Source organism: Phycodurus eques, chromosome 7 (genome assembly GCF_024500275.1).
Source record: "Phycodurus eques isolate BA_2022a chromosome 7, UOR_Pequ_1.1, whole genome shotgun sequence".
NCBI lineage: Eukaryota > Metazoa > Chordata > Actinopteri > Syngnathiformes > Syngnathidae > Phycodurus > Phycodurus eques.
Window position 1 is genome coordinate 26,851,548 of NC_084531.1, and position 27,298 is coordinate 26,878,845.

Sequence of the window (27,298 nt, forward strand, 5' to 3'; positions counted from 1 at the left end):
CTTAAAAAAAAAAAAAGAAAGAAAGAAAGGAGGAGAAAAAAAAGCTATTTCCTTAATGGTTTTGCAAGAGATTGCTCTTAGAAAAAAAAAAAGAAAAACGGCCTTTGACAGTGTCACAAATTAAACTCGGTTGGCCAAGTGGCAGTGAATTGTGGGAGGGGCCGCTTTGTCAGGCAAAGGTTAACACACACGCACACACGTACGTACAGTAGATGCACACACATTAACACGCACGCACGCACGCACACACACACACAGCCTCTGGGGGCACACTGCTATTTGCATGCGTGTGGTTATGGGGGGTGAGGGCAGGAGGAGAGGGGGTTTCTGGTACGAGACACGACACTGACGTAACTCAATAAAGGAGATGGAAGCCACGGCATCAGACTCGAGGAACATCGACGGTCAAACGTACTATAATGCGTTCCCGTGGGACAGGCATTTCCAAACTTTTTTCCACTGAGGGCCACGTACAGAAAATTGGAAGGAAGAGGAGGCCCAAATCGCATCGAAACATTCTAAATTCAATCCAAAACCGTGTAGGCCGACATTTGCTACGCACTTAAATGTACGTATTGAAAAGGTAAAAAAAATAAAAATAAAAAATAGTCAATCAGGTTGGTGTAAATTTAATTTCACTTTGGTGGCATCAGTGACAAAGCAAAACGTTCTTAGTATTAGTGTGATAGCTTCACATTTATTCCAAATAATTTTTTTCACTAAAAAGTGTGATATCCTGTGATGTTAAAATGCTCTAGTTTGGACCAGAATTCCAGCACAAGTGACGTGAGCAGGGAGCAAAACCAGTGTTTTTTTTTTTAAACAACACTGGATGACATTTTAACTAGAAATGCATGACTGTAGACGACCTCAATGCACGCCAGTGGGCATCTCGTCGGGCTCGTCATGCGTTCCAGCACACAAGTGGCTGAAAGCACTGAAGAGTGTTTGGAGTCGCTCTATCAGTCACAGCATATCTGATTCTTTAACCCTGTTGTGTTTGCTACGGAATGACATAGTAAAGCAGTAGTGGCTGCACAGTTACATGACTTTTGACACGAGTCAGACTAACTTGAGGACTTGCTTGACTAAAACTTATGGAAGACTCGACATGACCTTGACTTGAACTAAATGACGGAAATCAGCATTTTCAAGATACTATGCCACTTGTTTTCAAAAGAAACAGCTTCATCTGTCATTATAAAACCCCAAAACACAGGCAAGCTACGTCAACTTTATATCAGCTGGTCAAACGTTAACTCAGCTTCATCTTGGTTATGCGTTTGATTGAGAAGACAATAAATTACAGAGACCGAAACCTGCCGCTAACAGCCAAAATTCAGAACTAACACCCTCCTAAAAAGGTTTGCAATTGTCTATTGACATCAAAAGATGGGGGCAAAGCACTACTTATGTCTAAATGAAACTCCTCAACTTACTCCAACATACTGCCTGGACACACTTTATGGCTGTAACACGTTCCAAAAAAGCTGGGACAGGTGGCAAAAAAGACTGAGAAAGTTGAGGAATGCTCATCAAACACCTGTTTGGAAAAATCCCACAGGTGAACCGGCATTACCAGATAACTATTAACCCTTTATTACTCAGTGACTGTTTTTCGTCAATGTCTTTATGTCTCAAAAGTGTTCTATGTCAATTGACTGTCTGTTGTCGTACTAGAGCGGCTCCAACTACCGGAGACAAATTCCTTGTGTGTTTTGTGGACATACTTGGCAAATAAAGATGATTCTGATTCTGTTTCTGATTCTGATTCTGAAAAGGTTCAGAGAATCTGGAGAAATCACTGCCTCAGGCGGCACTGCATCAAAAGCCTACATCAATGTGAAAAGGATATCACCACATGGGCTCAGGAACACTTCAGAAAACCAGTGTCAGTAAATATAGTTCTGCGTTACATCCGTAAGTGCAACTTGAAACTCTACTATGCAAACCAAAGCCATTTATCAACAACACCCAGAAACGCTGCCGGCTTCTCTGGGCCCGAGCTCATCTAAGATGGACTGATGCAAAGTGGAAAAGTGTTTTGTGGTCCGACGAGTCCACATTTCAAATTGTTTTTGGAAATTGTGGACGTCGTGTCCTCCGGGCCAAAGAGGAAAAGAACCATTCGGACTGTTGGACACAAAGTTCAAAAGCCAGCATCTGTGATGGTATGGGGCTGTGTAAGTGCCAATCGCATGGGTAACTTACACATCTGTGAATGCACCATTAATGCTGAAAGGTACATACATGGTTTGGAGAAACATATGCTGCCATCCAAGCAATGTCTTTTTCACGGACGCCCCTGCTTATTTCAGCAAGACAATGCCAAACCACATTCTGCACGTGTTACAACAGCGTAGCTTCGTAGTAAAAGAGCACGGGTACTTGACTGGCCTGCCTGCAGTCCAGACCTGTCTCCCATTGAAAATGTCTGGCGCACTATGAAGCGTAAAATACGACAACGGAGACCCCGGACTGTTGAACAGCTGAAGCTGTACATCAAGCAAGAATGGGAACAAATTCCACCTACAGAGCTTTAACAATTAGTGACCTCAGTTCCCAAACGTTTATGGAATGAAAAAAGGTGATGTAACACAGTGGTAAATATGATCCTGTCCCAGCTTTTTTGGAACGTGTTGCAGCCATAAAATTCCAAGTTAATGATTATTTGCTAAAAACAATAAAGTTGATCATTTTGAACAATAAATATCTTATCTTTGTAGTGTATTCAATTAAATATAGGTCGAACATGATTTGCAAATCTTTGTATTCTGTTTTTATTTATGTTTAACACAACGTCCCAACTTCATTGGAATTGGGGTCGTATGAGACTTACTCCCCCTGCCCCCGCTGATAAGACGAGATAAACGAGCGGAGCCCGTGACTGCTACAGAGAAGGTAACAGATTCCACGAATGCAGGAAGTGACAAGTAACGCTCGCTGCCGGATTTAACCGACGACATGCAAGTCAAGCCTAAACTGCACAAGATATGAACAAAATAGAGACATATTTATCATCCACCCATTTTCTATAGCGCTTGTTCGTCACATTCGGGTTGCGGGTGAGATGGAGCCTATCCCAGCTGACTTAAGCAAGAAAAGCAGGGTGTATTTATTGTAAATGTATCTATTTATTGCTCGTTGTTTACATTAATTAGTTGATATTTTTTTATATGTATTTCTCATTCAATTTTTTTTAATTGTGCATTTATTTGGACAACTGATCAAATGTAAAGGCACTCATTATCATGTTTTAAGAAATTTAGTGATAATAATTTACAGCGTTGCCTGGAGATACGAGCCGTCGCTTTTGGATTTTTTTTTTTTGCTGGACTGGCGAGCAAAATTTCGAGATTATGGTGACAGTGAGCTCAACTCACTTCACAACAAGCAGCAGTTTGGCAGATAGTGTATAATTCTTCAAGCAATGATGAATCCACGTGTATATAAAACAACAACATTGCTTTCTTTACCTTACGACAGTCCGTTTAGCCAAATGTTAGCAAACAATGCAAATGCCATCAACGGACTAATAATAATAATAATAATAATAACTGTGTGATAAGGCACGTTTCGACAACATTTCCCATGAATGATAGTGACAAAATACAGGCATATGCAATGGTTGCTAATTATTAAGTGCTCATACGAACAATTGCCCCTTTAGCACTAGCCACCAAAGCCGGCTTTGTAAGGCGTGGGTAAGGTACCGGTGCGGGATGAGGGCCTGAGGTCGACCCGCAAATTTGCCCGTGCCGATTTGTGTTGAAAGCAATTGTTGCTGACGTCCCTAATTATCTGAAAGCGTGAAGCCCCAAGGAGCTTAGAACGGTTCTGACCTTGGTGAATGTCTGCACTCAAATTAGTGTCATTTTAGAGGTCCTTTTCCCTATTTATCATCCTCGATAAGACAGAAGATAGAAAAATGAATGACTATTTTTGTACAGGCTGTCCTGCATCAGATTAAATCAAGATGGGTCTGTATAAAACCAAGGAACAGGGTGTCCTGTAAAATAAAGTAAAAAAACACAACAACAAAAAAACAACAAAAACATAACCTAAAATGGACTTCTAATGAGTGCTAACCTCGTCTCTCGGTCAAGTGAGGGAGCTCAGACCGAACAACAAAGACAGTGATTGACGAGGCGATGCCTCATTCATTAGATGAGTGAGTGGGGCTGAGTGGGAGGTGCTTTCCAGAGGCATGGAAACACTCCAGCTGCCACTCACCCAATCACTATCTGATAACAGCAGCACACATGAGGAGGACAACACGTAACACAGTGAGTATATGGTGCTGCTCCGGCGGAACTGGCCTCATCGTCACCGAGGATGGGAGTGCACGCTGCAGCATCTGCAGCGATGCTTCAAAAACACAGGAGGGTCCATGGGAGAAAGAAATCCTCCCCAAAAAGTTTGAGAACTCCTAAAATAGACAGTCATCGTGGCATATCTACCCCGACGGAATCCGCACGCATCAGCATTTCCATCTATATATAAACCCAAAGAATGAAATATCATCATGATTGTGCCAGTAAGTTTGCATTTAAGGAACAAAGCCAGTTACGTAACAATGACTTACTGTCACGCTCCCACTGAGTCAACTCTTCCTCGGTATCCCACACAAAGAACTTCAACATCGGTTAGCGTGACTCTTGGCTATCTTTGGGAAAACTGCTGCAACTGCAACCAAATTTCCCAGAATAACGCTTCTTCGTCAGCAGCAGACATGACATCGCCTCATCGTCACATCATTCGGTGCACATAACAACAACAACAACGTCAAAAACACATGTTAGCGGAGCAACATCTGCTCCTCTTATCTTATTAGGAATGATCTGACTTGACTGGTTTTCTTTTTTTGTTCCTGTGCCACGGTTTTGTTTTCCCTCACAGAGGGATTTCCCCTGTCATGTTTGGTGTCGGCTACAGCTGCAAAAAAAAAAAAAAAAAAAAAAAAAGATCTTGACAAAACTCTCTTCCTTGCTTACTTTACAGCTGCTAATTTTGGTTCTAAGAGTCAATTGTCTGAAATAAGAAATACATTAATTAATACCTCGGTATTATTAGTAATAGCAAAAAAAGTTGTCATTATCACCCATCGACGATTACCTTCCGATCGGGAAACTACGTCGCAACCGACCATCTCCTGCCACGTCCGTGATTAACAATGGGTCTCATTTCCTTTCGAAAGTCAACAACTTCTGACCGAACAAAAGTGTCAAAAAACAAAAACTCGACTTACCAAAGCATATCTACGAACTGACAGAAAACAGTTTCAGTTTCTGTTGAGTCTTCCGAATACACGGCAACACCGGCTCGCTATCATACAAAAGTCAAACACTACGTGATGATTAGCTTCTTCCACAAATGCATTGGGGTGATTTTCCATGAACCTTAATATCAATAATACGTCATTATCTAAAAGTTTCTACGGGGTCAACAGGGTCTATGCGGAAATCACCCTCAGGCACAAACAAAAACAGAATGTTGGGATTTTGCTGAAGATGGAAATTTCTGATTACCATTCGTGAGCACCGGAGAAACTAAAATCTTAATGTAGCCAATCAAGGCAAAAACAATTATGTGCCAAGCAATTCCCTTTTACAAAGCAGTTTTTGCGTAACAGGATTTCACTTCCTTCAAGCCTTTTTCCTTTAAAAAAAAAAAAAAAAAAAAGTTTCAATACCTTCTTGAGATTGTATTACTGGTTATGAGTACGTATAACTTAAAATAAGAAATAGCATAGTTCTCAAGGTATAGGTGGTATAAATACACTAGTTTTAAGACACCGCTAGTGGGGTTTGAGGCTAGCTACAGTATGTTTACTTCTTTTAAGAAATCAAATGCTTCTGTTCTTTTGGGAAACATTTTTACTTGAATTAGGTAATACGATCCTGATTTCATTACTTTTTCTCTTTTGTCTTTTTTTTTTTAAGCCCAATCTTTGCCATGTGTTTCCCAGAGAGTAGAACAAGGTAGCATTCATGGGAAAGCTTACAGATATTTGAGTAGTAAATTAGCATGAGAGCTTGAAAAATGCAATTGGGTCACAGCTGCTTTTTAATGTTCTATTTTTATAGAAAATAGTCACAAGAGAGGGAAGGAAATACGTATTTAGAACCACCAAAATAAGATGTTGCGACCTGCCAAACAGAGCTAACGGTTAGCGCTATGTGCTAAGCGTCAACATGTGGAGGGAATCCCCTCGCACTATCAAGCTGCACCTGCGCATATTTCCATGTTTCCACACAATCAGTCATGCAGGAAAAAAAACATGAACGCCAACCAAAGGTGCCAGATGGTGACGTTAGCCTGAAAGCTAGTTAGCAGTGATGGCGACTAGCAGTCGACTCGAATCACTGTTTTGAACAATTGTGACTTAACAAAAGATAAAAAGCTTATGTAAACATGAACAAAGCCTAAACATTGAATATTGTCAATATAAAAAAATATTATCTATCTATCTATCAAACATATATGTATGTATATATATGTGTATATATATATATATATATATATATATATATATGTATATCCCAGCCTATCCCAGCTATCATCGGGCAGGAGGCGGGGTACACCCTGAACTGGTTGCCAGCCAATCGCAGGGCACATAGAAACAAACAACCATTCGCACTCACAGTCATGCCTACGGGCAATTGATACATGTTTTTGGGATGTGGGAGGAAACCGGAGTGCCCGGAGAAAACCCACGCAGGCACGGGGAGAACATGCAAACTCTACACAGGCGGGGCCGGGGATTGAACCCGGGACCTCAGAACTGTGAGGCTGACGCTCTAACCAGTCGTCCACCGTGCCGCCACATGAAAAGACGTTTTTTAAAATTCCAAAATATATACAATAAATTAAAGAAATACAATGAAGTGCACATTATAAAATAAATACTAAATAATACATGAATTAAATACATACTAAATTATACAATAAAATACTGTAATAAATAATAGATTTTATAAGTATGCATAAAAACAAACAAAATATGGAGAAATATTATTATTTATTTATTTATTATTAGATAGTGACAGTGGAAATTAACCAAATGTATCTCTACTGAACACTTGTTTACTTTAGTTTAATCTGGTGGTTTAAACAGAGTTTAAGTAGACAAGTAAAAAAAATAATAATGAAGTGATTATTTGAGGCATATTTGAGTCCATCCAGCCTAACAAAAACACTAAAAGAAAATTGCAGACTGAGGAGAAGAGAAAAAAAACTCCTTACCGTGGTTGTTGTCATCCGACTGGTTGAAGCCGCACAGCTGGCAGATGGCGCGCACCCACTTGTTCATGTCCTCCTCGGTCTCGGCCACCAGGTAGAAGGTGCGATCCGAGGTCTTGATGTCGAACACGAAGCTGTCCTGGAACTCCTTCCTCTTGAAGGTCAGGCCGGCGTCCACCTGCTCGCAGCAGTGCAGGTCGATGACCCGGATTGGCTTCTTGGAGTGGTCGTTCTTGTAGTACTCCAGCACATCGGGGTCACCGCTCATGCGCCCGCTGCGCAGTATGAACCAACGCTTCTTCCATGCCTGGTGGGGGTAGATAAGAGCTTGTGACGCAACGCTACTAATACTACTTACTACTACTTACTACTACTACATAACATACTACTTGTGCAGTTAAATGAGAACAACGTGCATTGAAAAAAAGCCACACATTCAATTAGGATCACAGGACAATCACTCAGCAGCTGGACTTTGTTTGTGCTGTCAAACACGTTTGACACTATTTAAAAAAAAGTGGCGTGTGTGTGGTGTGTGTGTGTAACAGGTGTTTACGCCCACAACCTCAACGTATTTCCTGTGCCGATATCCCTTTCACAGCTCAAAAACACGAGGCTGCGCTCCACCTCCTTGACAGTTGTGACCCCATCGACAACCAAAACAGGCACAAAACACTGACACCGTACACTTCTTTCCAATCAAGCGGTGCCGTTAATACCGTGACCTCACTGCTGTCGAAAACCAATATTACAGTGGTGCCTTGACTTATGAATTGTATTTGTTCTGTTACCACGCAGAAATGAATGGAAATGCACTTAATTCGTTCCAGGCTCCCCGTAAAACACGAACAAACATTGGTGTCCCGTGAACTTTAATAACAAAAATAGCACCCTACATTATTGTACTTTTTAAAAAACATACAGTAAGAACATAATTGAATAGAATGTAAAGGATTAAACAGTTATTGCCACATTTTTTTGCTTCAATTCAATGGACATTGTGCCACTTCTTCTGTTGTGCACGCGTTGCCTGTATAATACAGATATACATGAGGAGGTCAGTCCTCAGTAACCCACAGTAATTTAGTCGTTCTTCACAGAGGATAAAGAATATATGCCTGTGAATATTGTTGGATTGTTTGTTTATTGATTTCAGTGATTGAGTGCTATTTGCTAGCAATCTTACACACAAGGGCTCGCTTCATAAATATACCACAACCTCGGATCCGAAAATACGTAGATATCATTCAAACTCATTTTATAACATTACCGTAAAAAATAAATGGCTGACAGATGATTTGAGTTCGAGAAGATGCACCATAAGTGAACGTGTACTGTATGTCGACTTCACAACGTGTGAAAATAGCAATTGCCAGTCAAGTAATAACGAAAGCTGCGTCATTTGTTAGTCTGAGCTTTTGAATAGCCACCGAGCAGAGCAAAAACGTACACATACAACGAAAATCCTCCGTAACTTCCACTATCAACCCAGGCTGAACTTAGCTCCCCCGCCCCGACATACAGCAATCTTTGTCTCCCAGTCGAGATGTGTCACTTACAACATACAGTACTTCTTTGACACCAATGACCACTTTCATATTAGCCAAAGCTTTGGCACAATCTACAAGAATCTTGTGATTATCAAACTGCAAATTGGCGAGGGTTTCTGTCCTGTACGAAATGACGACAACCCTCCCAGGATTGTGTTCGACCTTCCTCTGTTATAACAAAGAACCTTTGCTCCAAACATGCTCAGCAGCTATCTCTTTGGTCAGAGACACAAGAGGAAGAAGATAGACCAGGAAGAGGAGGAGGAGGGGGATTGTGTTTTGGCCATCCGCCGACGATGCACTTCCACTACACACACATGCATGCTGCTGACATACAGGATCCTGCCGGGCCCCCCTTTTGCCCCACCCCCCAACTGACACAATATAGAACCCAGTGACAACTCTTGTCACAGACGTGCCTCTGGAGAAATAAAGACTATCCTGCTTTGAGGCAAAATAAAGCCACTTGACTGTCATTGACTTTCCTGTTGACCACAGTTCATTAGGGGACATTGGATGGGTTTCCTGCCTGGAAGAGTGCCCCCTCCTCACCCTAACCGCCAAGTCAACGAGGGCTTAATAAGGTGGTTTGTGTAGAACTGCACTGCGCAATACTGAGAGCTGTTTCTCATATTTTGGTCTCCTTCTTTAGCTACAGTTCGCGAGAGGCAGAAAAGGACTGCAAACTACAACAAGAACGATACACACACCGTGAACTCCCACCAATTCGCAAATTCACTTGTTCTGTGACAATATAAGCACCGAACCAATAAAAAACAGTAGACTATCTTCTTGCAGAGTTTGTTTGTTTGTTTGTTTTTCCGTTCTTTTGTAATCCGCAGTAGACCATGGGTTAGTTTCACCAAAAACACCGGCTTCTGACCAAAAGCAGGGAAGAAAAAAAACAAACGCTTTTTGTGAAAAGAAACATGTCAAGCAAAACAGTGACTTTGATGCGAATATTTTTTGCTTTTTTTGACACCTCAAACTATAAAACAACAAAAACAAGACTGAGAAAGGACTTATGATGGCAAAATATCCATGTATTAACAGATTTATAACCAAGAAATGCGCCGTGAGTGACGCTCACTCACCACATACAGTTACATACATTTACATACTCTGATTCGAGTGTGAGGTGCCTAAATTTAGCCGACGCTTTTCTCCCACATTACCGACGTGACGATCCGAGATTTTCCCCACTAATCTTTATCTTCTACTCAAAGGCTGTGCTGATCTCAAATCCAAAGCAATCAAACACTGCCAGCTACAAGGGTTGTGGGGGAAATCGTTTACCAACTTGAAATTCACAGGAAAACTGGGCGAGACCCTCTTCCACAGCTACTCATTGAAAACCGTACTCTTTGATAGTGTCAATCAAAAAGTAAACGTATCGTGTATTGAATCACATACGATGGCCAGTGAGTATTATTTGGCTGGTAGAAGTCCATTTCCTGCTGAACAGATAAACGTCGAGGGGGTAACCTTAATATTGCTGCACATGCATACATCCGCCGGACCGGGAAGCAAAAGAGTGAACAAAGATAAGCCTCAGCGTGACAGCGAAGCACACTGGAGCGTTTCTCAGTATGGGAGACGTTTATGAAGACTCACTAAATGCGGCGTGTGCGGGTTTCTGATAAAAAGACGTGATGTGGTCACTTTCCTCAGAAACTCCATCCGAGTGTGAAGTTCCTGAATTTTGTCGACACCCTGGCTATTTGTGGGGGATAGGGACTGAGCGCTGCAATGAATAGAAAGAGAAAAGGAAATACTTAAGCCCTCCCCCCCTCGCCCGACTGTCAAAAATGCGAATTAATGTTAATTATGTTAGCTAGTTGGTGCTAGATTCCACAGAAGAAGAAAGATGGCTGCATCTTTTCTGGAGAGAGGCGGCGTCTTTTAATTGAGTTTTGGAGCAGTGCCTGCTTGCAAGAGGTCAACGCAACCCGGCTCGTTTACTCCTGGCATCCTGCAGCTGTGTCTTACCCCAGAGACATCTCCAGTAAGGAGCCTTATCAAATTTAATATACAATCAGGAGCTCACCATGGGAAACCAGTTAACAACTACACCACAAGCACAGACCTCCATCATACCCAAGCTACCACCTAAATTCGATTTAGTTAGATCCAGATTCCAGACCTGGCACAGGGTCAAACCAATCAATCATAATTATCATACCCATGCTAAATCTTAATCCAAGGTCCATATCCTGATTCTGGATTTTGGCCTCCGTATCTTTAAATCACCAAAGGGTCCTACGGAAGCTGCAAGCCAAACTTAATATAAAAAAAATAACAATGATGCAAGACCCTCGATCAGGTTGAGATGATCACAAGTTAATCAACCTAGGGCCACATGTAACTTTAAATCAACATTGAATCAATTCATGTTTGGGTAATCCCGTGGTTTCAACCCGATTTCATCAAACTACCGATTCCAGATCTTGAATTTGGATCACATTCAAAGGTTAATATATGTGTTCTAATACTGAAGTTAAGTAGAATCATGATTCAAATGTAGCCATTTTGTCTTTGAGTTAAACTGAACATAGATTCGACATCCCGAAACTGAATCAGCATTAAATGTTTTTTAGAGTTATCATATTAGAGTTGCACATGAAATTTGCACTCTTACTTTGTGACAGCAAAAATTATTATTCCAGATTCAGAATACAGAACCGTGATTCCAAATTATTCAATTTCTCATTTGGACAGGCACATCAAACTTGATCCAAATGTCTTTTACAACTTGGATTTATACATGTTACCAAATCATGGATGCTGGATCAACATTCTAGATTCAGATCTGGAACATGCTAAAAAAGAAAAAAAAAAGAAATTTGTCCTTTTGTCACATCAAGCTACACACCTAACCAAACTAAACAAGATCAGTTTTGCGCAACACAAATGATTGACGAAGAGATTCCAGTACAGATTTAAAATCTGGATTAAGGTTAAACAAGTTCACCTTTGCTGAGAAAGATGTGACGCATCCGACTCTGTCCGTGTTTACCAAAAATGACCCAGATACAGATCTTAGATCCAGATTCTAGGTCCAGATACAGAACTGGACAATTTGTATCCAGTTCTGGATCTTGATAATGATAACAAAAATTATGAATTTGTCCTTTGGTCATACCAAGTTACACACCAAATTTGATCAAAATAAATTGAGAACATTTCAACAGCAAAATGATCAACGTCGAATCGGAGAGTCTGAATCTCCAATCCATTTCTCTGAAATGATTCACAGATTAGTTGTCACATTACAGCCTCTTGCTGTCCTACTTTCTCCTACATTCTCACATGCTCCCAGTGCAAAGTAACTCATACAAGAACGGGACACAAAATAGAATGAGCTAACCCGACCTACCGCCTGCCCTACAATGTCCGTCTGAGCCCATTGATCACTGGAACTGTGGGAAGTCAGGCCCGCAGCTTCAGAACTAGGCTAACCTCCCCCGACTCTCCCACATTCAAACCCCCACCCCATCTGAGCCCCTCTGAGCCTCCCACCGCCTTCGGGCGACACGGCTCGGCGAAGACACGCTGGCCCGGTTAGCAACTGGGTTGCAACACGGAGTCAAACGAATCACGTCTGATGCGCGACTTCCTACAAGACTGGTAGATGGAAGACAAGCAAACTCATTTTTGTTTAAAATGTTATTTTTCACGTGGGAAAAAAAACACGCACACACAAACAAAACAACATTCTACAATAGACAATGAAACACAACACTAGTTTTCAATGTTCAAAGGGGAGTGGGAAGGAGTCTAGACTTTGGAAATCCCACCCCTTCTCCTGATTGTTTTGTTTATACCTATTCTGCTTCAATACTACTACTACTACTACTACTACTACTACTCCTCCTATTACTACTCCTCCTCCTACTACATTTAGTTTCATATAGTTTTATGTGAAATACAAACTTTGTTCTTGTTGATAAGGATTGTATTTATTTTGAAGTTATCACCACCCTCCCAATCCCCAAACAATCTTTGATTATTTTGTGGTAAATAAGCCTGGGTTGGGTACCGGTTTCAAGGTATACCTAAAACCTTCCAGCTGTATGAGCTTTTTTTTTTTTTTTTTTCCCCTTTCACTTAAAATATATACATTTAGAAAACATTTTTTTTAGAGCTGTAATTGCAATACCGTGATTCCATGAAACAGCAATATTTTTGCTTCCGGACATCAGAATCTGATACCAGCCCTTGCCCAGTGGTAAAATATTATTAACTTTGTACATCATCTATGTCTGCAAATTTGAACCATTTTGACTACAAGAAACGTGAGTGAGTGTTTACTGGATGACGTACTTTGTGGATGAACCATATTTTGTGTAGGGTCGCTAGTGAACTGACTAAGCTTGTGGAGCTATTGCTCCAAATCTCTACACCGTAACTGAAATATGGCACAACTATGAAACAGTACAGTTCAAAGTGCATGAGAATGGAGACCATATACATCAAAAGAACGCAGCAGTCTTTGGCAGCTAAAAATAGCAACACTCCTTTTGTCGATAAGCAGGAGTGTTTGTCTCTATTTTTGGCTGATGTTTTGTGGGAAGACAAACAATCTCAGCAAATTCTTCTACGTCGTAGAAATAATAGACGCACGATGCGGACACAAGTTTTCCGGGAGACACATAAAACAACACAGTAGCTCGTCGCGAGGCCTCATCACAATCTCGCAATTTGATGAGAAATAAGACACGATTGATGGTTGCTGCATCTCGCGTGTCGTTATTTCAAATAGGAAGGGTTCTTCACGGTGCCCTAGAGCAGAGGTTCTCAAACGTTTTACACCGAGCAGCGCCTTAAAAAAGCTCTCCAACAATCACAGTAAACTAGTAAGCGTTCATCAAAAACATTAAGCACAGTTTGAACAGTAACACTGCACTGTAACATAGGAAAAGGGGAAAAAAACAACAACACCTAAATGATTCAATTCAACTGTATTGCACATAAGTTAAATAAAAATTGTACTTAAATGTTTTTTTTTTTCATGTTTTGTACTGTACTTAACAGTTGAATCCAACTGAACTGTACTTGAAAATAAATGTACTGTCCTTACACTACTGGATGAAAAGAAATAAATTAAACAGGCTGTGTGCATGGCAACAGGCTTCATTCTACTGTAGTAAATCTGATTGTATTACATGTTTTAAAATGTTGTAAATCTGATTTGTATTTAATTCAACGATATTATCTCATACCACTTGAGAGAGCCCGGGCACTACTACTACCCATTTTGATAAACTTGGCCCTTGTGCTATCAAAACAGCATGTTTAGATAGCTTTGCTAATCTTGCGAACTGATGGAAAATGATATGAAGTCGCTAAGGATAACCACTGAAAAAACACCCCGTTTTAAAAAAAATAAAATTTTTAACAAACAATTTTAGTTTTCTTTTTTTAACTATTCTACCGTCCGGCACGGTGCGCCCTGCGATTGGCTGGCAACCAGTTCAGGGTCTACCCCGCCTCCTGCCCGATGATAGCTGGGATAGGCTCCAGCACTCCCACGACCCTTGTGAGGAGAAGAGGCTCAGAAAACGAAGGGACGGATTCTACCGTCTTGGCTCACATAGCCATAAAGTCAATAGAGTTCCTCCTCTGACATAGACAAACAAGTCAAAAGACTTCTAGGAAATTCTAACTGGTTGAGAGGCAACGTCTTGGTTCAAACCCACTTGAAATGTAGATTATATATATATATATATATATATATATATATGTTCTTGCATTAAGAAATCATCCCTGACTCACCAGGAAAATAAAAAAGTGATCTTCCTTGGTCTGTGTCTCAACCTCCTTGGGGGAGGTAAAAGTGCCAAACAATGCTGAGTTAAGAGAAGATTCTCCCTGTCTTTCCTGAAGCAGGAATGTGGCCTGCATTGCGTGTGACCGCCTGCTGATGACGACAAGATTATCGCTGTCTGCTTGTCCCACCGTCATCCCCTGCCAACAACAAGCCGCCGTTTTGTGGCACCCCCGCCGCCCACGCCGCACGCACACACATTTTTATAATGCACACGCGTGGCCAAGCACTTGTCGACACTGTTTTGACATTTTTTTTTTTTTTTTTCCGTTCAGTTTGTTTTTTCGCAGGCAGCAGAAGGCTGGAGAAACAAAAAGTCACACGTGCTGTTCTCGTAGAAGCGTGAAGCTGCGATGATGCGGCCCACACACGCACATTTTGCAACAGGGACGCTGCCAGATAGAATCGTGACGAGCTGTAGCTTAGAAGAAAACATTATTAGCACGATCGCTATGCCGACCAAATTTCATGTTGCTCAATGAAATGTCTGGTCAAGATCTTTTTTTGAGTGTTTTCTGCTGAGTCGTCAAACTTCACGGCCACGCTCCGCCGACATGCAATTTAGCATCGTCCATCCGTCTAGTATACGCGGTTCAGATTTGTAGCAATGGGACAGAATCTCTCGGAGAAGTTGTAGCGGAATGGACCATGGGCAAAATAACTGCACATTGGATGTGCACATTGCCCATGAACTTAATATGATGATTATTATTATTTTTACTTTTTTCTGTTGAGTTGTCAAACTTTACCACTATGCTCTGCCTGCACACAATGACGAAACAAAGTATTTCTACAATTTAGCGTTTTACATCTGTCTACTAGACGTGGTGAAATTGGGTATTCATTCCAATTGGGAATCAGGCTGGAACATAGCAGATTATAAAATGTACATTAATGTGACAAAGCGCTGAAAGAGCACATTGAAATTGGTGTCGACCTAATGGACTGAAAGAATGAGAAACTCCCCGCACAACTGTCATCCATCCACCCTCATTAGCCTGACGTCACAGCTCAGTAGCACTACTTTCCATCCGCCTGCGTGCGTGCGTGCGTATGTGTGTGTGTGTGTGTGTGTGTGTGTGAGCAACTAAGCATGCTCAGTGTGTTCCAGCACTGCAGTCAAACAAGACTTGTTACCCCGGGGGAGTTGCGAGCTTTTGGCCTGAATCCAAAACTTGATGAGTCATGAGAGTTAACGTCGGGATATACCGGCTGGAAATAGACAAGATGGAGTGCACCGACGGGTCCTTGTGTTTGTGCAGCTGTGTGTGTGTGTGTGTGTGTGTGTGTGTGTGTGTGTGCGCGTGCATGTGCTCCAGGTTAACAGCCAGCTCCTCCTTGTCCTCCTATTGTGGCGTACAGTACGACGTGTTTAGTTTGGGATGTTTGCTCATGCACATTTGAAAACACGATGACTGGGGCGTATCGGCTCGCTTGTTGACACAGTTTGTCACACCAGTGACACACACGCACATGCACGCCGTGTGCTACTACAACTGACACTTACAGTATCTTACAGTAGCACAAAAAATAAATGGCTTGCAGATGACTTGATTTTCTTTTCTTTTTTTTTAAACCGAGCAAAACAATACACAAAACTTAAACAATGCATGAATCCTAATGACAAAATTCCTCCAGATGCAGGAATTGGTTGGGCCTTGAGTGTCTTTGTAATTCCTAATGCCGGTCCCTTTGCTTGAACTTATCTGCGCGTACATGTGTGACATCAGTTTACACAACAGCCAGCGAGCTCAAACCAAACACGAGCGGGGAAGTCTCTGGGTTTACACAAGCTAGTGTCGTAAGAGACGTTAAGCAGACAGCGTGAACGGACGGACGCCGCGCGTCTCTGGTTGTTCTCCGGTCACGTCCGAAGCAGGTATCGCAAACAAAACAAAAGGAAGAGCGCAGGGCCGAGTGCCAACCCGCAGAGAGAGACATTTTGTGCTCCACTGTCGCTAGCTTTGAGCGAATCCAGACGCGCCGAGGTCGGACACGCCGCTGTCTAGGGGACGCACCGGCCGACGTGAACACGACGAGACCTTTAACAGAGCTCAACTTCATAATCATTAATAGAGAGCCTTTTTGCATTCAACCTATTCGCTTCCAAAATACTACCTGACCACAGGGCAGTATGTAAAATCCTTATCGACCTGCCTTTGTGTTTTCTGTATTCCGTTTACTATCTTGCTATACAGGTGTGTCAGCGTACTAAGTGTTAGCATGGTACCAATCCGGTAGACGCGCAACCTACTTCAACATTCGGCAAAATAGGTTTCGGCACTGCCATTGGACATAGTACACAACCACAGGAAGACATGTATAATCTATAACTTAAAAAAATAACTATCAACAGATATCCTTGGAAAACTAATAGATGCGGTGCGCCAACAAACAAAAGATTCCCTGCACACTCTGGCGTTAGTAAACGAAGATAAATGGAAAAGGACAAAGAACGTGTACAGTATGTACTGATTTTATCGACCACAATGGCGAATCATCTATAGTGTCTTCGCTGTCAATAGGAAGCTTACTGGGACATTAAAAAAAACAACCAACCAAGCACCAGAGAGTCATATTGAGTGGAAAATGGTTTCAAAAAAAAAAAATTGAAATCTGGTTTGTCAAGGTAAACACTTGCGCACTGTGCCTGGCGAGGCTCCTATCTTCTACTCTGACCTGTTAGCTACCTGGCTGCTACCTCAGCCATCTTGGCTCGGGCAACCTTCAAAATCAATAGCGGTCTTGTTCTGCAACAGCACAATTATCACTGCAACCAAGAAGAATCGCGACAGCCAGCGTAACAGTGGTGAGGACGCTGAACCTTGTGAACATTCCCAGCATTGGAGATGCATTTAGTGGACTGATGGATGGATGGTGATGACAATGAACACTGCTGTCGTTAGGAAAACGACGACGCCTGACTCCCCGCCTCACAGCGTTATCTTCCATCTTTGTGCTACTTTTGCCGCCTCCGCCAGCTGTCGTGTTACGTCTCCGTGATGTGAGCGCAACACCTCCCACGTTCAGTGGTTAGCTTAAAAAAATATATAAAAAATTAAAAAAAAGGTTCTGCTCCACTCCCTGCAAAAATGAGCAAGAACAACAATATGCATGCCAGGCCAGCCGTTGGCGATGTAGGCCAGTATTGTTGTTTTGGTTAGTCATACAGTACACTACCGTTCAGAAATTAGGGGCCACTAAGAAATTGCCTTATTTTATTAAAAAAGAAAAGCACTCGTGTATATTTGGACACACATATACTGTATGAGGTGGCTTCTTAATTGGCTATTGTTCGGTTTCACGTCACAATCACAGAGGCTATGTTCACGTTGCAGTTCAATTCAGATTTGATTGCCCAATGTCACATGTATCAGATTTTTTTCACGTTAATGTGTACAGTACGATTCAGATTTTTTTCATCTCCGATTCAGGACTATTCCGTAGGTGGATAAAAATCTGATCTGTATCTGATGCGAATGCAGTCTGGATGCTCAGGTCGCGCTCGTCCGACCTACATGTCATCAAAAGGCTATAAAAGTCACAATTTATTCGACAAATCAGACGTGTGAAAAGCAAAACCAAAACAATCAATAGCAAAAAGAAGATGCTTAAGAACTAATAAATATAAGAAAATGCTGGCTCTGGGTGCACAAAATCCTTGAGATTGCCACAAATGGGCCAGAACTGAAATCTACACACTTTTGTGCCACAGTGCGCCTCGTGTTTTGTGTCCATGTGCAACATGACGTTGTGTTTTGTGTGCATCTGTGTCAAATCATGGACTCATTCTGCTCAACACTAGAAGTTGTATATATTTTTTTTTTAATCAAGCATTTGCCATTGGATATCGATTGCCTGCGCTACACTGGCACCGCTGTACGCTATTGGCAGCAGCCTTTAAGACGCGGTATTTAAAGATGCAAATCAGCCATCGCATTCCTCTCAGGTTTGATAAATCATATTGCGTGTGCTAACATAATCTACTCGACTACACTCCTCCCAAAATGCGCGAGAGGAACTGCAACTTTGCAAGTTTGGCAACCTAATACTGGGCGCCCCAGTTAGCAGATCAGCTTCTACATCTTTTTCCGTGAGTAAACAAGTTTGTGCCGGTTTTTGCACATGCTGACCTTTAGTAAATCGGGCCCATAACTGGTTTGCACAACCAAATTACTCCAGTCAAGCAATTATGGAGCTTTGTGTGCGCCGTAAGAAAATCCCCTGAATGTCCTGTCCTTCTGTGATCACTAGTTTAGTTTGTGTTCTCTAAAAGGGCATTCCTAACTCCAGCGAAAACTGCTACAAATATTTTTTAAGAAGGAAACACAAACAGTTCCTTTGCGGTTTGCTTTTAGCTTGGAATTGCAAGATAGAGGCAGTGTTTTTATGCCGGTGCTTATAAAGAACATTTATAGAGTACAGTCGCAGTGAGCGGTTTATTGGTGGCGAGGTAGCGCTTTATGACGAGTGATTCGGGGCCTGCGGCTCTGCGGATAGAACCGGGTCGTCTGTTTTCCCCGCGTCGGCACACAAAACTGCTTTCTGTTGGTTTGACCGGGTCCACACTAGACGTCATGTATCGACTCTGTCCCGCTACCGGCTGCAGCTTACGTATCATATGACTGTCATTCAATTGGCCCTGTGATGCAGATAAGCTTGGGGTTTAAAATAGTTGATGTGTTTTCTCGCAACGAATTGAAGTTCACGTTGATATACTTGCTCGGATAAACATTTACTCCCGTGAACATTCTGTGCCAAAGGGCAAGAAAAGCAAGGTTTGTGCAAAATGTATCTTGGAATCTGAGGGAGCATGTGGATGCTTCTGGCTAGCATCGCTAACAGCCGGCAGGACACTGTCTGATGGCTGTATTCGTTTTGTTGACTAAATTTAATTAATCTTAATAAAAATAAAAAAATAAAATAAAAAACATTGCTAATCCTACATAAAACACATTTCAAACTGCTGCTGACCAAACAAATCCCCCCAATCTGTGACTGCTAATGATAAAAACAGTGCTAATAACAAAGCTGCACGCTTCCCTAAGAACTCAAACGGAGACCCAGGCCCACGGAAACGCAAAGCAGCACCCTTCATAAAATCATCTGTGCATACTGTACATACGGTTCAGCCTCCAAAACGTGTGTCTGCTTGACGATCCCTAACTGAGACCCTAGTCCCACCTGAACCCAGTCTTCCTGATGATCCCCAACCCTAAACCGACCCTAACTTGATCTACTTGATGATCTATAAACATAAACCCAAACCAACCCTACCAGTAACCCAAACTTAACTGTCTGCTTGATGATCCCAATCCTAACCCGCCCACTAAACTTAACTCCCATTAACCTACCCGCTTGATGATCCCTAACCCCTGACCCTAACGTATGCCTCACTGATGTTGGATGAAGGCCTTCCACTTTTCCAGAATACAAGTGCCGGCCAATAAAAATGAACAAGCAAAATGTCTATGCCTGTCAAAGCAGGAAACGGGGAGGCGCTCCCGCCTGACCTCTGAGGGCAAGGACTTCCCAAAGCCCCCCACACCACCATCCACTACCAAGCGTGCGAAACAACGTCCGAGCTGGCAGGCGACAGCGCGACACGGGCGGCAGTCACCCTCCCGCCGCTCCCGACGTACAAGGGCAAGAGAGCTATCGCCTTCCCGATACAATCAGTCTGGAATGTGGCAACTCTTCGGCGTATGTGAACAGACACGTTTGTGCAGAAGACAGGTGTTTCTTTCCCCTTTTCTTCTTCTTTAGGGATCCCTTACGTGGGAACAGGAATTAGACTGTTTACTCTATGTCACTCGAATGATTCATGAGGTGTACGCAGACTGACGTGAGCTTGATTCAGACTCATATTTACAGTGCACACTGCACATGATGGCCAACTGTCTAACTAATCGGTTGAGTGGAAAAAAGTGCGTGAAAATATAATGCTGAAGGTGTATGGAGTTCCATTTATTATTATTCGTCGAGCTTAGAACCAAACCAAAAGTGTTCTGAGAATACTCAATGTTACTAGCAACCAATCAGAGCCCAAGATAATCAAAACCATTCTTAAATGTCACATTATTTTCTACAAATATTGACTTCTTACTACATTTTAATCACCATTTATGTTTTTATTACAAAGTATACATTCATTTACTGTGAATAATAGTGTGCCATCATCTCCATACGAGTGTTATGTTTGGGAGCAATGTGACCTCTGCCTAGCAACACGTGACGACGGAAACATATCAGGTCACCAGGAAGAACAACGCCGCTGCACCCGTTCTAATCGTTTTCGTGGTATGCAGCCGGCCTATGGGGTTGATGCGTCACCAAGCCACTCGGAAAAAAGTATTGGGACACTCGTGGAAAGGAAAGGGAGTTAAAAGTGACACAAAAATCTGTAATTGGCACCTCCCTTAGTGGGTATAATGGATTTCACTCTTTAAGGAAGACTTTTGGGGTGTGGTAAAATGTTGTTTGATCAAAATTTTGTCTTTTCTATTTTATGGATGGATGGATGGATGGATATAAACGTATTTGTACTTACATTACTTTTTGTAGATATTGGTACTACATTCTGGCAAGAATTTCTCAAAATATTAAATAAAACATTTTATTCCATGTTTTTCTGTATAGTTTTACTGGTATTATTTTTATTATTATTATTATTGCTGTTATTATTACATTATCAAATATTTCCTTAATTGCACATTTTAAAGACGTTTATTTTATATTTTAAATACGGTGAGTTTAAGGACATTTTTAAAAATGATTTGCAAAGGTTATCATTATTCTTACTTATTATGAATATTATTAAAATATATATATATATATATATATATGTATGTACACACATTTTCCTGAATTGTTGTTATGTTTTGTAGATGATGGTATGATATTTAAAAATATTAAAATACAATATTACATTCAAAATACTGTATGATTTCAAAGCTGTTGATTTAAGGATATTTAAAAAAACAATTAAGACATCACTATTTTTAATTGTAGTAATAGTATCACAGTAGGGGTGAATTTTAGGATGTTTTTAAAGATATTTGTTAAAGATGATTTTTGTTGTAGTCGTAGCTTATTTTTTTTTATTTCTATAATTTCATTACAGATTTTGTTTTTCCGGCGGCACAGTGGCCGACTGGTTAGAGCGTCAGCCTCACAGTTCTGAGGACCCGGGTTCAATCCCCGTCCCCGCCTGTGTGGAGTTTGCGTGTTCTCCCCGTGCCTGTGTGGGTTTTCTCCGGGCACTCTGGTTTCCTCCCACATCCCAAAAACATGCATAAATTGGAGACTCTAAATTGCCCGTTGGTGTGAATGTGAGTGCGAATGGATGGTTGTTTGTTTGTATGTGCCCCTGCGATTGGCTGGCAACCAGTTCAGGGTGTACCCCGCCTCCTGCCCGATGACAGCTGGGATAGGCTCCAGCATGCCCGCGACACTAGTGAGGAGAAGCGGCTCAGAAAATGGATGGATGGATGGATTTTGTTTTTCCACACCAAACCCATCACAGCAGGCCTTTGTGGACCTTGCTTTGTGGACTGGAAACAAACCAAAAACAAAAAAAACCTTTCCCAAGCATACATTTGTCCAAAATGTCTCAATAAAAAGAAAGATTAAGATTCAGGTGGGAAACTAAAGCGTCTCGTCCAAGTTTTGATTGATGAATTGCTTGATTAAGGGCTGTGTCTCAAAACGCTTTTGCACAAATACGCCCTGCCTATCTTGTGATGAGCAAACCTGAGCCGTGTTACTCACAGCAGCTGTTTCCATGATGACAACATTAACACGCAGCTGATATTTTAGCATGAGGGAGGGATCGTGTACCAAGGTTTAATGACTCATTGTGTGTTTGTGTGCTGTGGAACTAGTATGTCACCAGCACTAACGGTAATCACATCGGTAAACAAGTAGGAAACATCCCAGAAGAGTCTCGCTCCCTCGTAAACACGCCGACCTCCCTCAGCTTCCCCGCCGCACCGATGTCGGACTTTGCATACGATTTGCATGCCCGGCCTGCTTTTAACTCCTCCGTCATCCCTCACGCTGCCTTTTGACATGCACTCTAAACCAGCGGTTCTCAAACTAGGGATCCGGGGACCTCCGATGGGTTGTAAACGTGCGACACAAACAACAAGTAAACAATAATAATGAACGTCATTCACTCTCGCCCACACAACTGAAATCCTTTTTTTCGGCAGAAGGATGTTGCGGGTGGTATTTTCGTAGGTCCTCCGTAATTTGAATGACGTCCCAGTCGCAGTTAGAGAGGTATTACCGAAGAAAGAGGAAATTGGACAATTCTTGACAAAAAAGGGACAACCGATGCCAGAACTAACCGATCCTGTTTGGCTGTCTGATTTTGGATTTTTAGTTGACATAACCCGACATCTGAACGTCCTGAACACGAGCCTTCAGGAGCAAAATGCATTGATAAGCCAACTGTATTCACATATGAAAGCCTTTCGGACCGAGCTGCTACTTTTCATAACCCACCTGTCACAAACGCAGCCCAATACCACACATTTTCCAGCGCACAATATCAGTGCGCAAATGAGGAGGCATGCCGCAAACATCTCATCTCAGACTGAGGAGTTTCAACAGCGTTTCGGGGATTTTGCAACTATTGAAAAGGAGATCACGCTTTTTTCTTCTCCCGTTTCCGTGGATCTCAGTGACGTTCCAGCCCACCTGCAGTTGGAGCTCATTGAGCTGCACTGTGACACGGAGTGTCGCAGCCGGTACCAACAACTCCCTCTTGTCAACTTTTACCAGCAGCTGGATAAAGACAGGTTCCAAGAGATTCGTACATTTGCTAAGAAAATGTTGAGCTTGTTTGGCTCGACATACTTGTGTGAGAAGACATTCTCAGTCATGAACATGAATAAGAACCGCGTGAGGACAAGACTAAGTGACTCCCGCCTGCGTGACATCTTGCGCATTAAAACCACCGCTTTTGAGCCAGACCTGCCCCATTTACTGCAGTCGAGATCTCAGTATCACCCTTCACATGAATGCAAACATGTTGTTTGTTGATTCTGATGAATAAAGTTTGAGTTTGGGTCAAATTTCATACAAATACTTTATTTTGCATTTCATTAATTTTTATTTTAACCTTCATTTATCCAGGTCAGGCAGTCTATCAGATCTACCTAGCAGCAGACAGCATTGTAAAACAAAATAAAATAAAAATAAATACAAAAAAGCATTCCCCTCGTCGGTAGCATGTAAAATTAATGCTGGCCCGCATGACAATTTCTTTACGTCAATGTGGCCCCTGAGTTTGGGCACCCCTGGTCTATAATGTACCGTGTGTGCCTTGTTTCGTGTGCTGTTGCTGCTGTGCGTGCCTTGGCCTCTCGGGGGCAGTGTGGTGCACACACGCGGATTATGAGGAGGAAAAAAAAAATGTCTCCCCTCTAAGGGATCCCTGGATCCAAAGACTTTGTGAGCACGTGCTCTAAACGAAACACGAGGAGCAATCATTTCAACAAGAAGCAACTGATTAACACAATCCGGCCCTGTCCGGATTAGGGAGGATTTTACGGCCGGGTGGGACGGCTCGACTGGCGAAGGGACCCGGGACACCTCATCATCCATTGTCGCGAAAAGAGACAACGAACTCCAGTTCCAATGCAATGGCTGATTAAACGCCTCGAGGGGCCGTCAGGGATGAGATTAAATACACGGCTGAAACGCTCTCACACACATTACAGACATTTTTTTTCTTTTTGCTCTCACACCTACACACTTTAGCTACTAAAATGCTCTCACACACTCCCCCCCCACCACATACTACTGAAATGCTTTCTCACATAATACTGAAATTGCCTCACATATCCAATGAATGTTTTTTTTTTGTCTCTCACACACTCCTGAAATGCTCTTACACAAACACTAATAAAATACCCTCGCACATTCTACTGACAATGATTTCGCTCACACACACTACTGAAACACTCACACACACAACTTAAATCCTGTCACACATACTGTACTAAAATGCACTCACATTGAAAATACTGGAACCGCTCTTAGGTTAAACCGAAATTGAAATAATCTCACATCGAGTCATCTACTGAAATGCAAATTTTAGTCGATGACTCGCTGTGCGGGTGAAGGCGATACAGTGGCGTCTTTGAGAATGTCAGCTGTGTATGTGTGAGAGCATACTAATTGTCGAACTTTTCGAGAATGGATTTGCGAGACTAAACATTTTATTTCTCGCCAATCCTCCTCCTGGCTTTAAGGAAGGTAAATATTCACCTCCAGCCACAAGAAGGTGAGGTTTGCATACCCGGTTGTTTGTTCGGTACTTAGTGAGATTACAGTAAAATGTACTCCAATGAATTTCCTGTCAATGTGGAGGAAAGGTTCATGCTATTGGCGGCACTGTGAAGTATGTGGTTAGCATGATCGCCTCACGGTCAAAAGAATCCGGATTTGACTCTCCACCCAGTTTTTTGTGGGGTTTTCGCAGCATATTTTCTCTCTCACAGTCTAAAATCATACATGTTAGATTCGCTGACGAAGCTGAATTCCTAATAGTTGTGAATGTGCGGGCGAGTGGTTTTTTTGTCTACATGTGCCCTGCCGTTGACTGCGACTTTCCCCCCGCTTCTCTCACCAAAAGAGATGGGATCCAGTTCACTTGTTACACTGAAGAGGATCAGCACTATGTATAGAAAAACGGATGGTTGGGTGGTGAGTCTGAATGTTTTTCTATGTGCCTTGTGATTGATTGGGACTGGTACCCCACTTCTCTTCCCAAAAGCCAGCTGGGATAGGGTCTCGTTTTGCAAAATCTTTTTTTTCTCGTTTAGTTTTTTGCTGTTAATTTTCACTCTCCAAAAAATGTGTTTGTATCCATTTTTGGTTGCTTGCCATGTTCTTCACTTTCCGCTAACATTTCACAGAGGCCCAAATGGCTTGTTGATTAGCGGAGAAAACGACAGACCCGCGCTGTGACCTAAATGTCACCTCGGTCAGCTGACGGTAATATCTGCGGGTAAAATAGTCCCGATTGTTCCTGCTCTTGACTTTAAGAGGAAGGAATTCCAGATGGTTGGATGATTGCGTCCACACGTCTCCTCATTGTGGACGTCTCATGACACCTATGTCGTGCGTCCGCCCTGCAGAGGTGGCAAAGGTCCTCACACTCTGTACTTTAGTAGAAGTACTGATTCTTGTGCAACAAAAAAGAGACGCTGGTAACATTAGAAGTACTACCTTGAGTACTGAGTAAAAAAAAAAAAAAGGGGGGGGGGGGGGAAGTGCCTAAGTAAAAAAGTAAACATGAATTATTACTTTTAATTCTACACAATACCTGTAGCTTTAATAGAGACGACGAACGGAAATTGTGTGTGGACAGCAGAAAGTTCCATCTACACACACATGCTCATCCAATCAAAAATCGAACCGCGGCCGTGTTAGATTTGTGACTGACAGTCAGCGGGAGTGCACAGAGGAGATGGCGGCGTCCATGTCTGCTGCAGCTACGTTGGCTCGTGATAATTGAACCAAACCAGGACTGAACACGGTATCAGAACCAGGGGAACATTTTATCACAGCTCAGCGGAACATCACCAAACCTTATCTACGCCCGCCAATTCGTGTTGTCACCGCCTGGATCCTGTGCAGCTTCAGGTCAATAAACACCGAAGAGCTAGTCATTGTACGTATCTACGAAGTACGACGCAGCAGTGTTCCCCAACAGCACAGGCTGCACCGGGCGCGTCTGCACCATCCGTGTACTTCATGGGCTTTGCTTTACGACAAAAGATGGAGAGAAGATTCATGGAGTGAATGGCGAAAAGCCATGTTTTAAAAAAAAAAACAAAAAAAACTCATGTGGTGAGGCAGCGATGCTCACGTAGAAGTTCTTAGTTGTATACTGTAAATAAATAATTGATCATATATGTGCGTGTGTGTACTGTATATACATCGACTATTTTGCTATCAATAGCCGTTTCTCAGTCTTTTTTTGTTGTTGTTTTATAGTTTGAGGTGTCACAAAAACAAAAATGAGCGTGAAAGGTCAGTGTTCAGAGTTAGGCGCACAGCAATGTTTAAAGATTTCCGTAAGCGTTTTGATATGCTATTAAAGTGTTTGGGCATCATTTGTAGTTTGTGGTATATTTATGGTTTCAAGCGCAGGTGTCGAACTCAAGGTCCGCGGGCCCAGATCTGGCCCACCACAAGATGTTCTGGAGCCCGGGACAACAAATGATATGTGTCAACTTCCATGATTGTTGCGAAAATCTGTTCCAAAATTTCAAATTGCCATATGTACATCATAACGTTGAGATATTGCAAGCATTTTTTTTGTTGCCAAACCCCTTTTTTACAGTAACTTGAACAACAGCTGAACAAACTACTAACTACCCTTGACTTACGACTTCACAGTCATAAACGGCCCTCTGAAGGAAATCGGAACTACGACAGCACTGGTGTCAAACTCAAGGCCCGGGGGCCAAATCCGGCCCGCCACGTCAAAAGCAAATCAGGTGCAACTTCCATGATTCTCGTTCAAATCTGCACCAAAATTTCAAGCATGTTTTGGTTACCAAACCCCTCTTTTGCAGTAACTGAACAAACTATTATCCTTGAATTGTGATTGCAAAACTAGTTATGCACCAATTTGTTGTGTCTATGTAATAATATTAGG

The 27,298-nt window shown here is 42.2% G+C and overlaps 1 protein-coding gene across 2 annotated transcripts in view; it reads right to left on the reverse strand.

The window, feature by feature from the left end:
- Nucleotides 1-27,298, reverse strand: part of gab2 (GRB2-associated binding protein 2) — a 42,922-nt gene that overhangs the window by 13,504 nt on the left and 2,120 nt on the right. For both annotated transcript variants that reach the window (XM_061681627.1, XM_061681626.1), the window contains exon 2: nucleotides 7,246-7,549. In XM_061681627.1, the coding sequence (XP_061537611.1) occupies nucleotides 7,246-7,549 (304 nt within the window). The remainder of the gene's footprint in view (nucleotides 1-7,245; nucleotides 7,550-27,298) is intronic.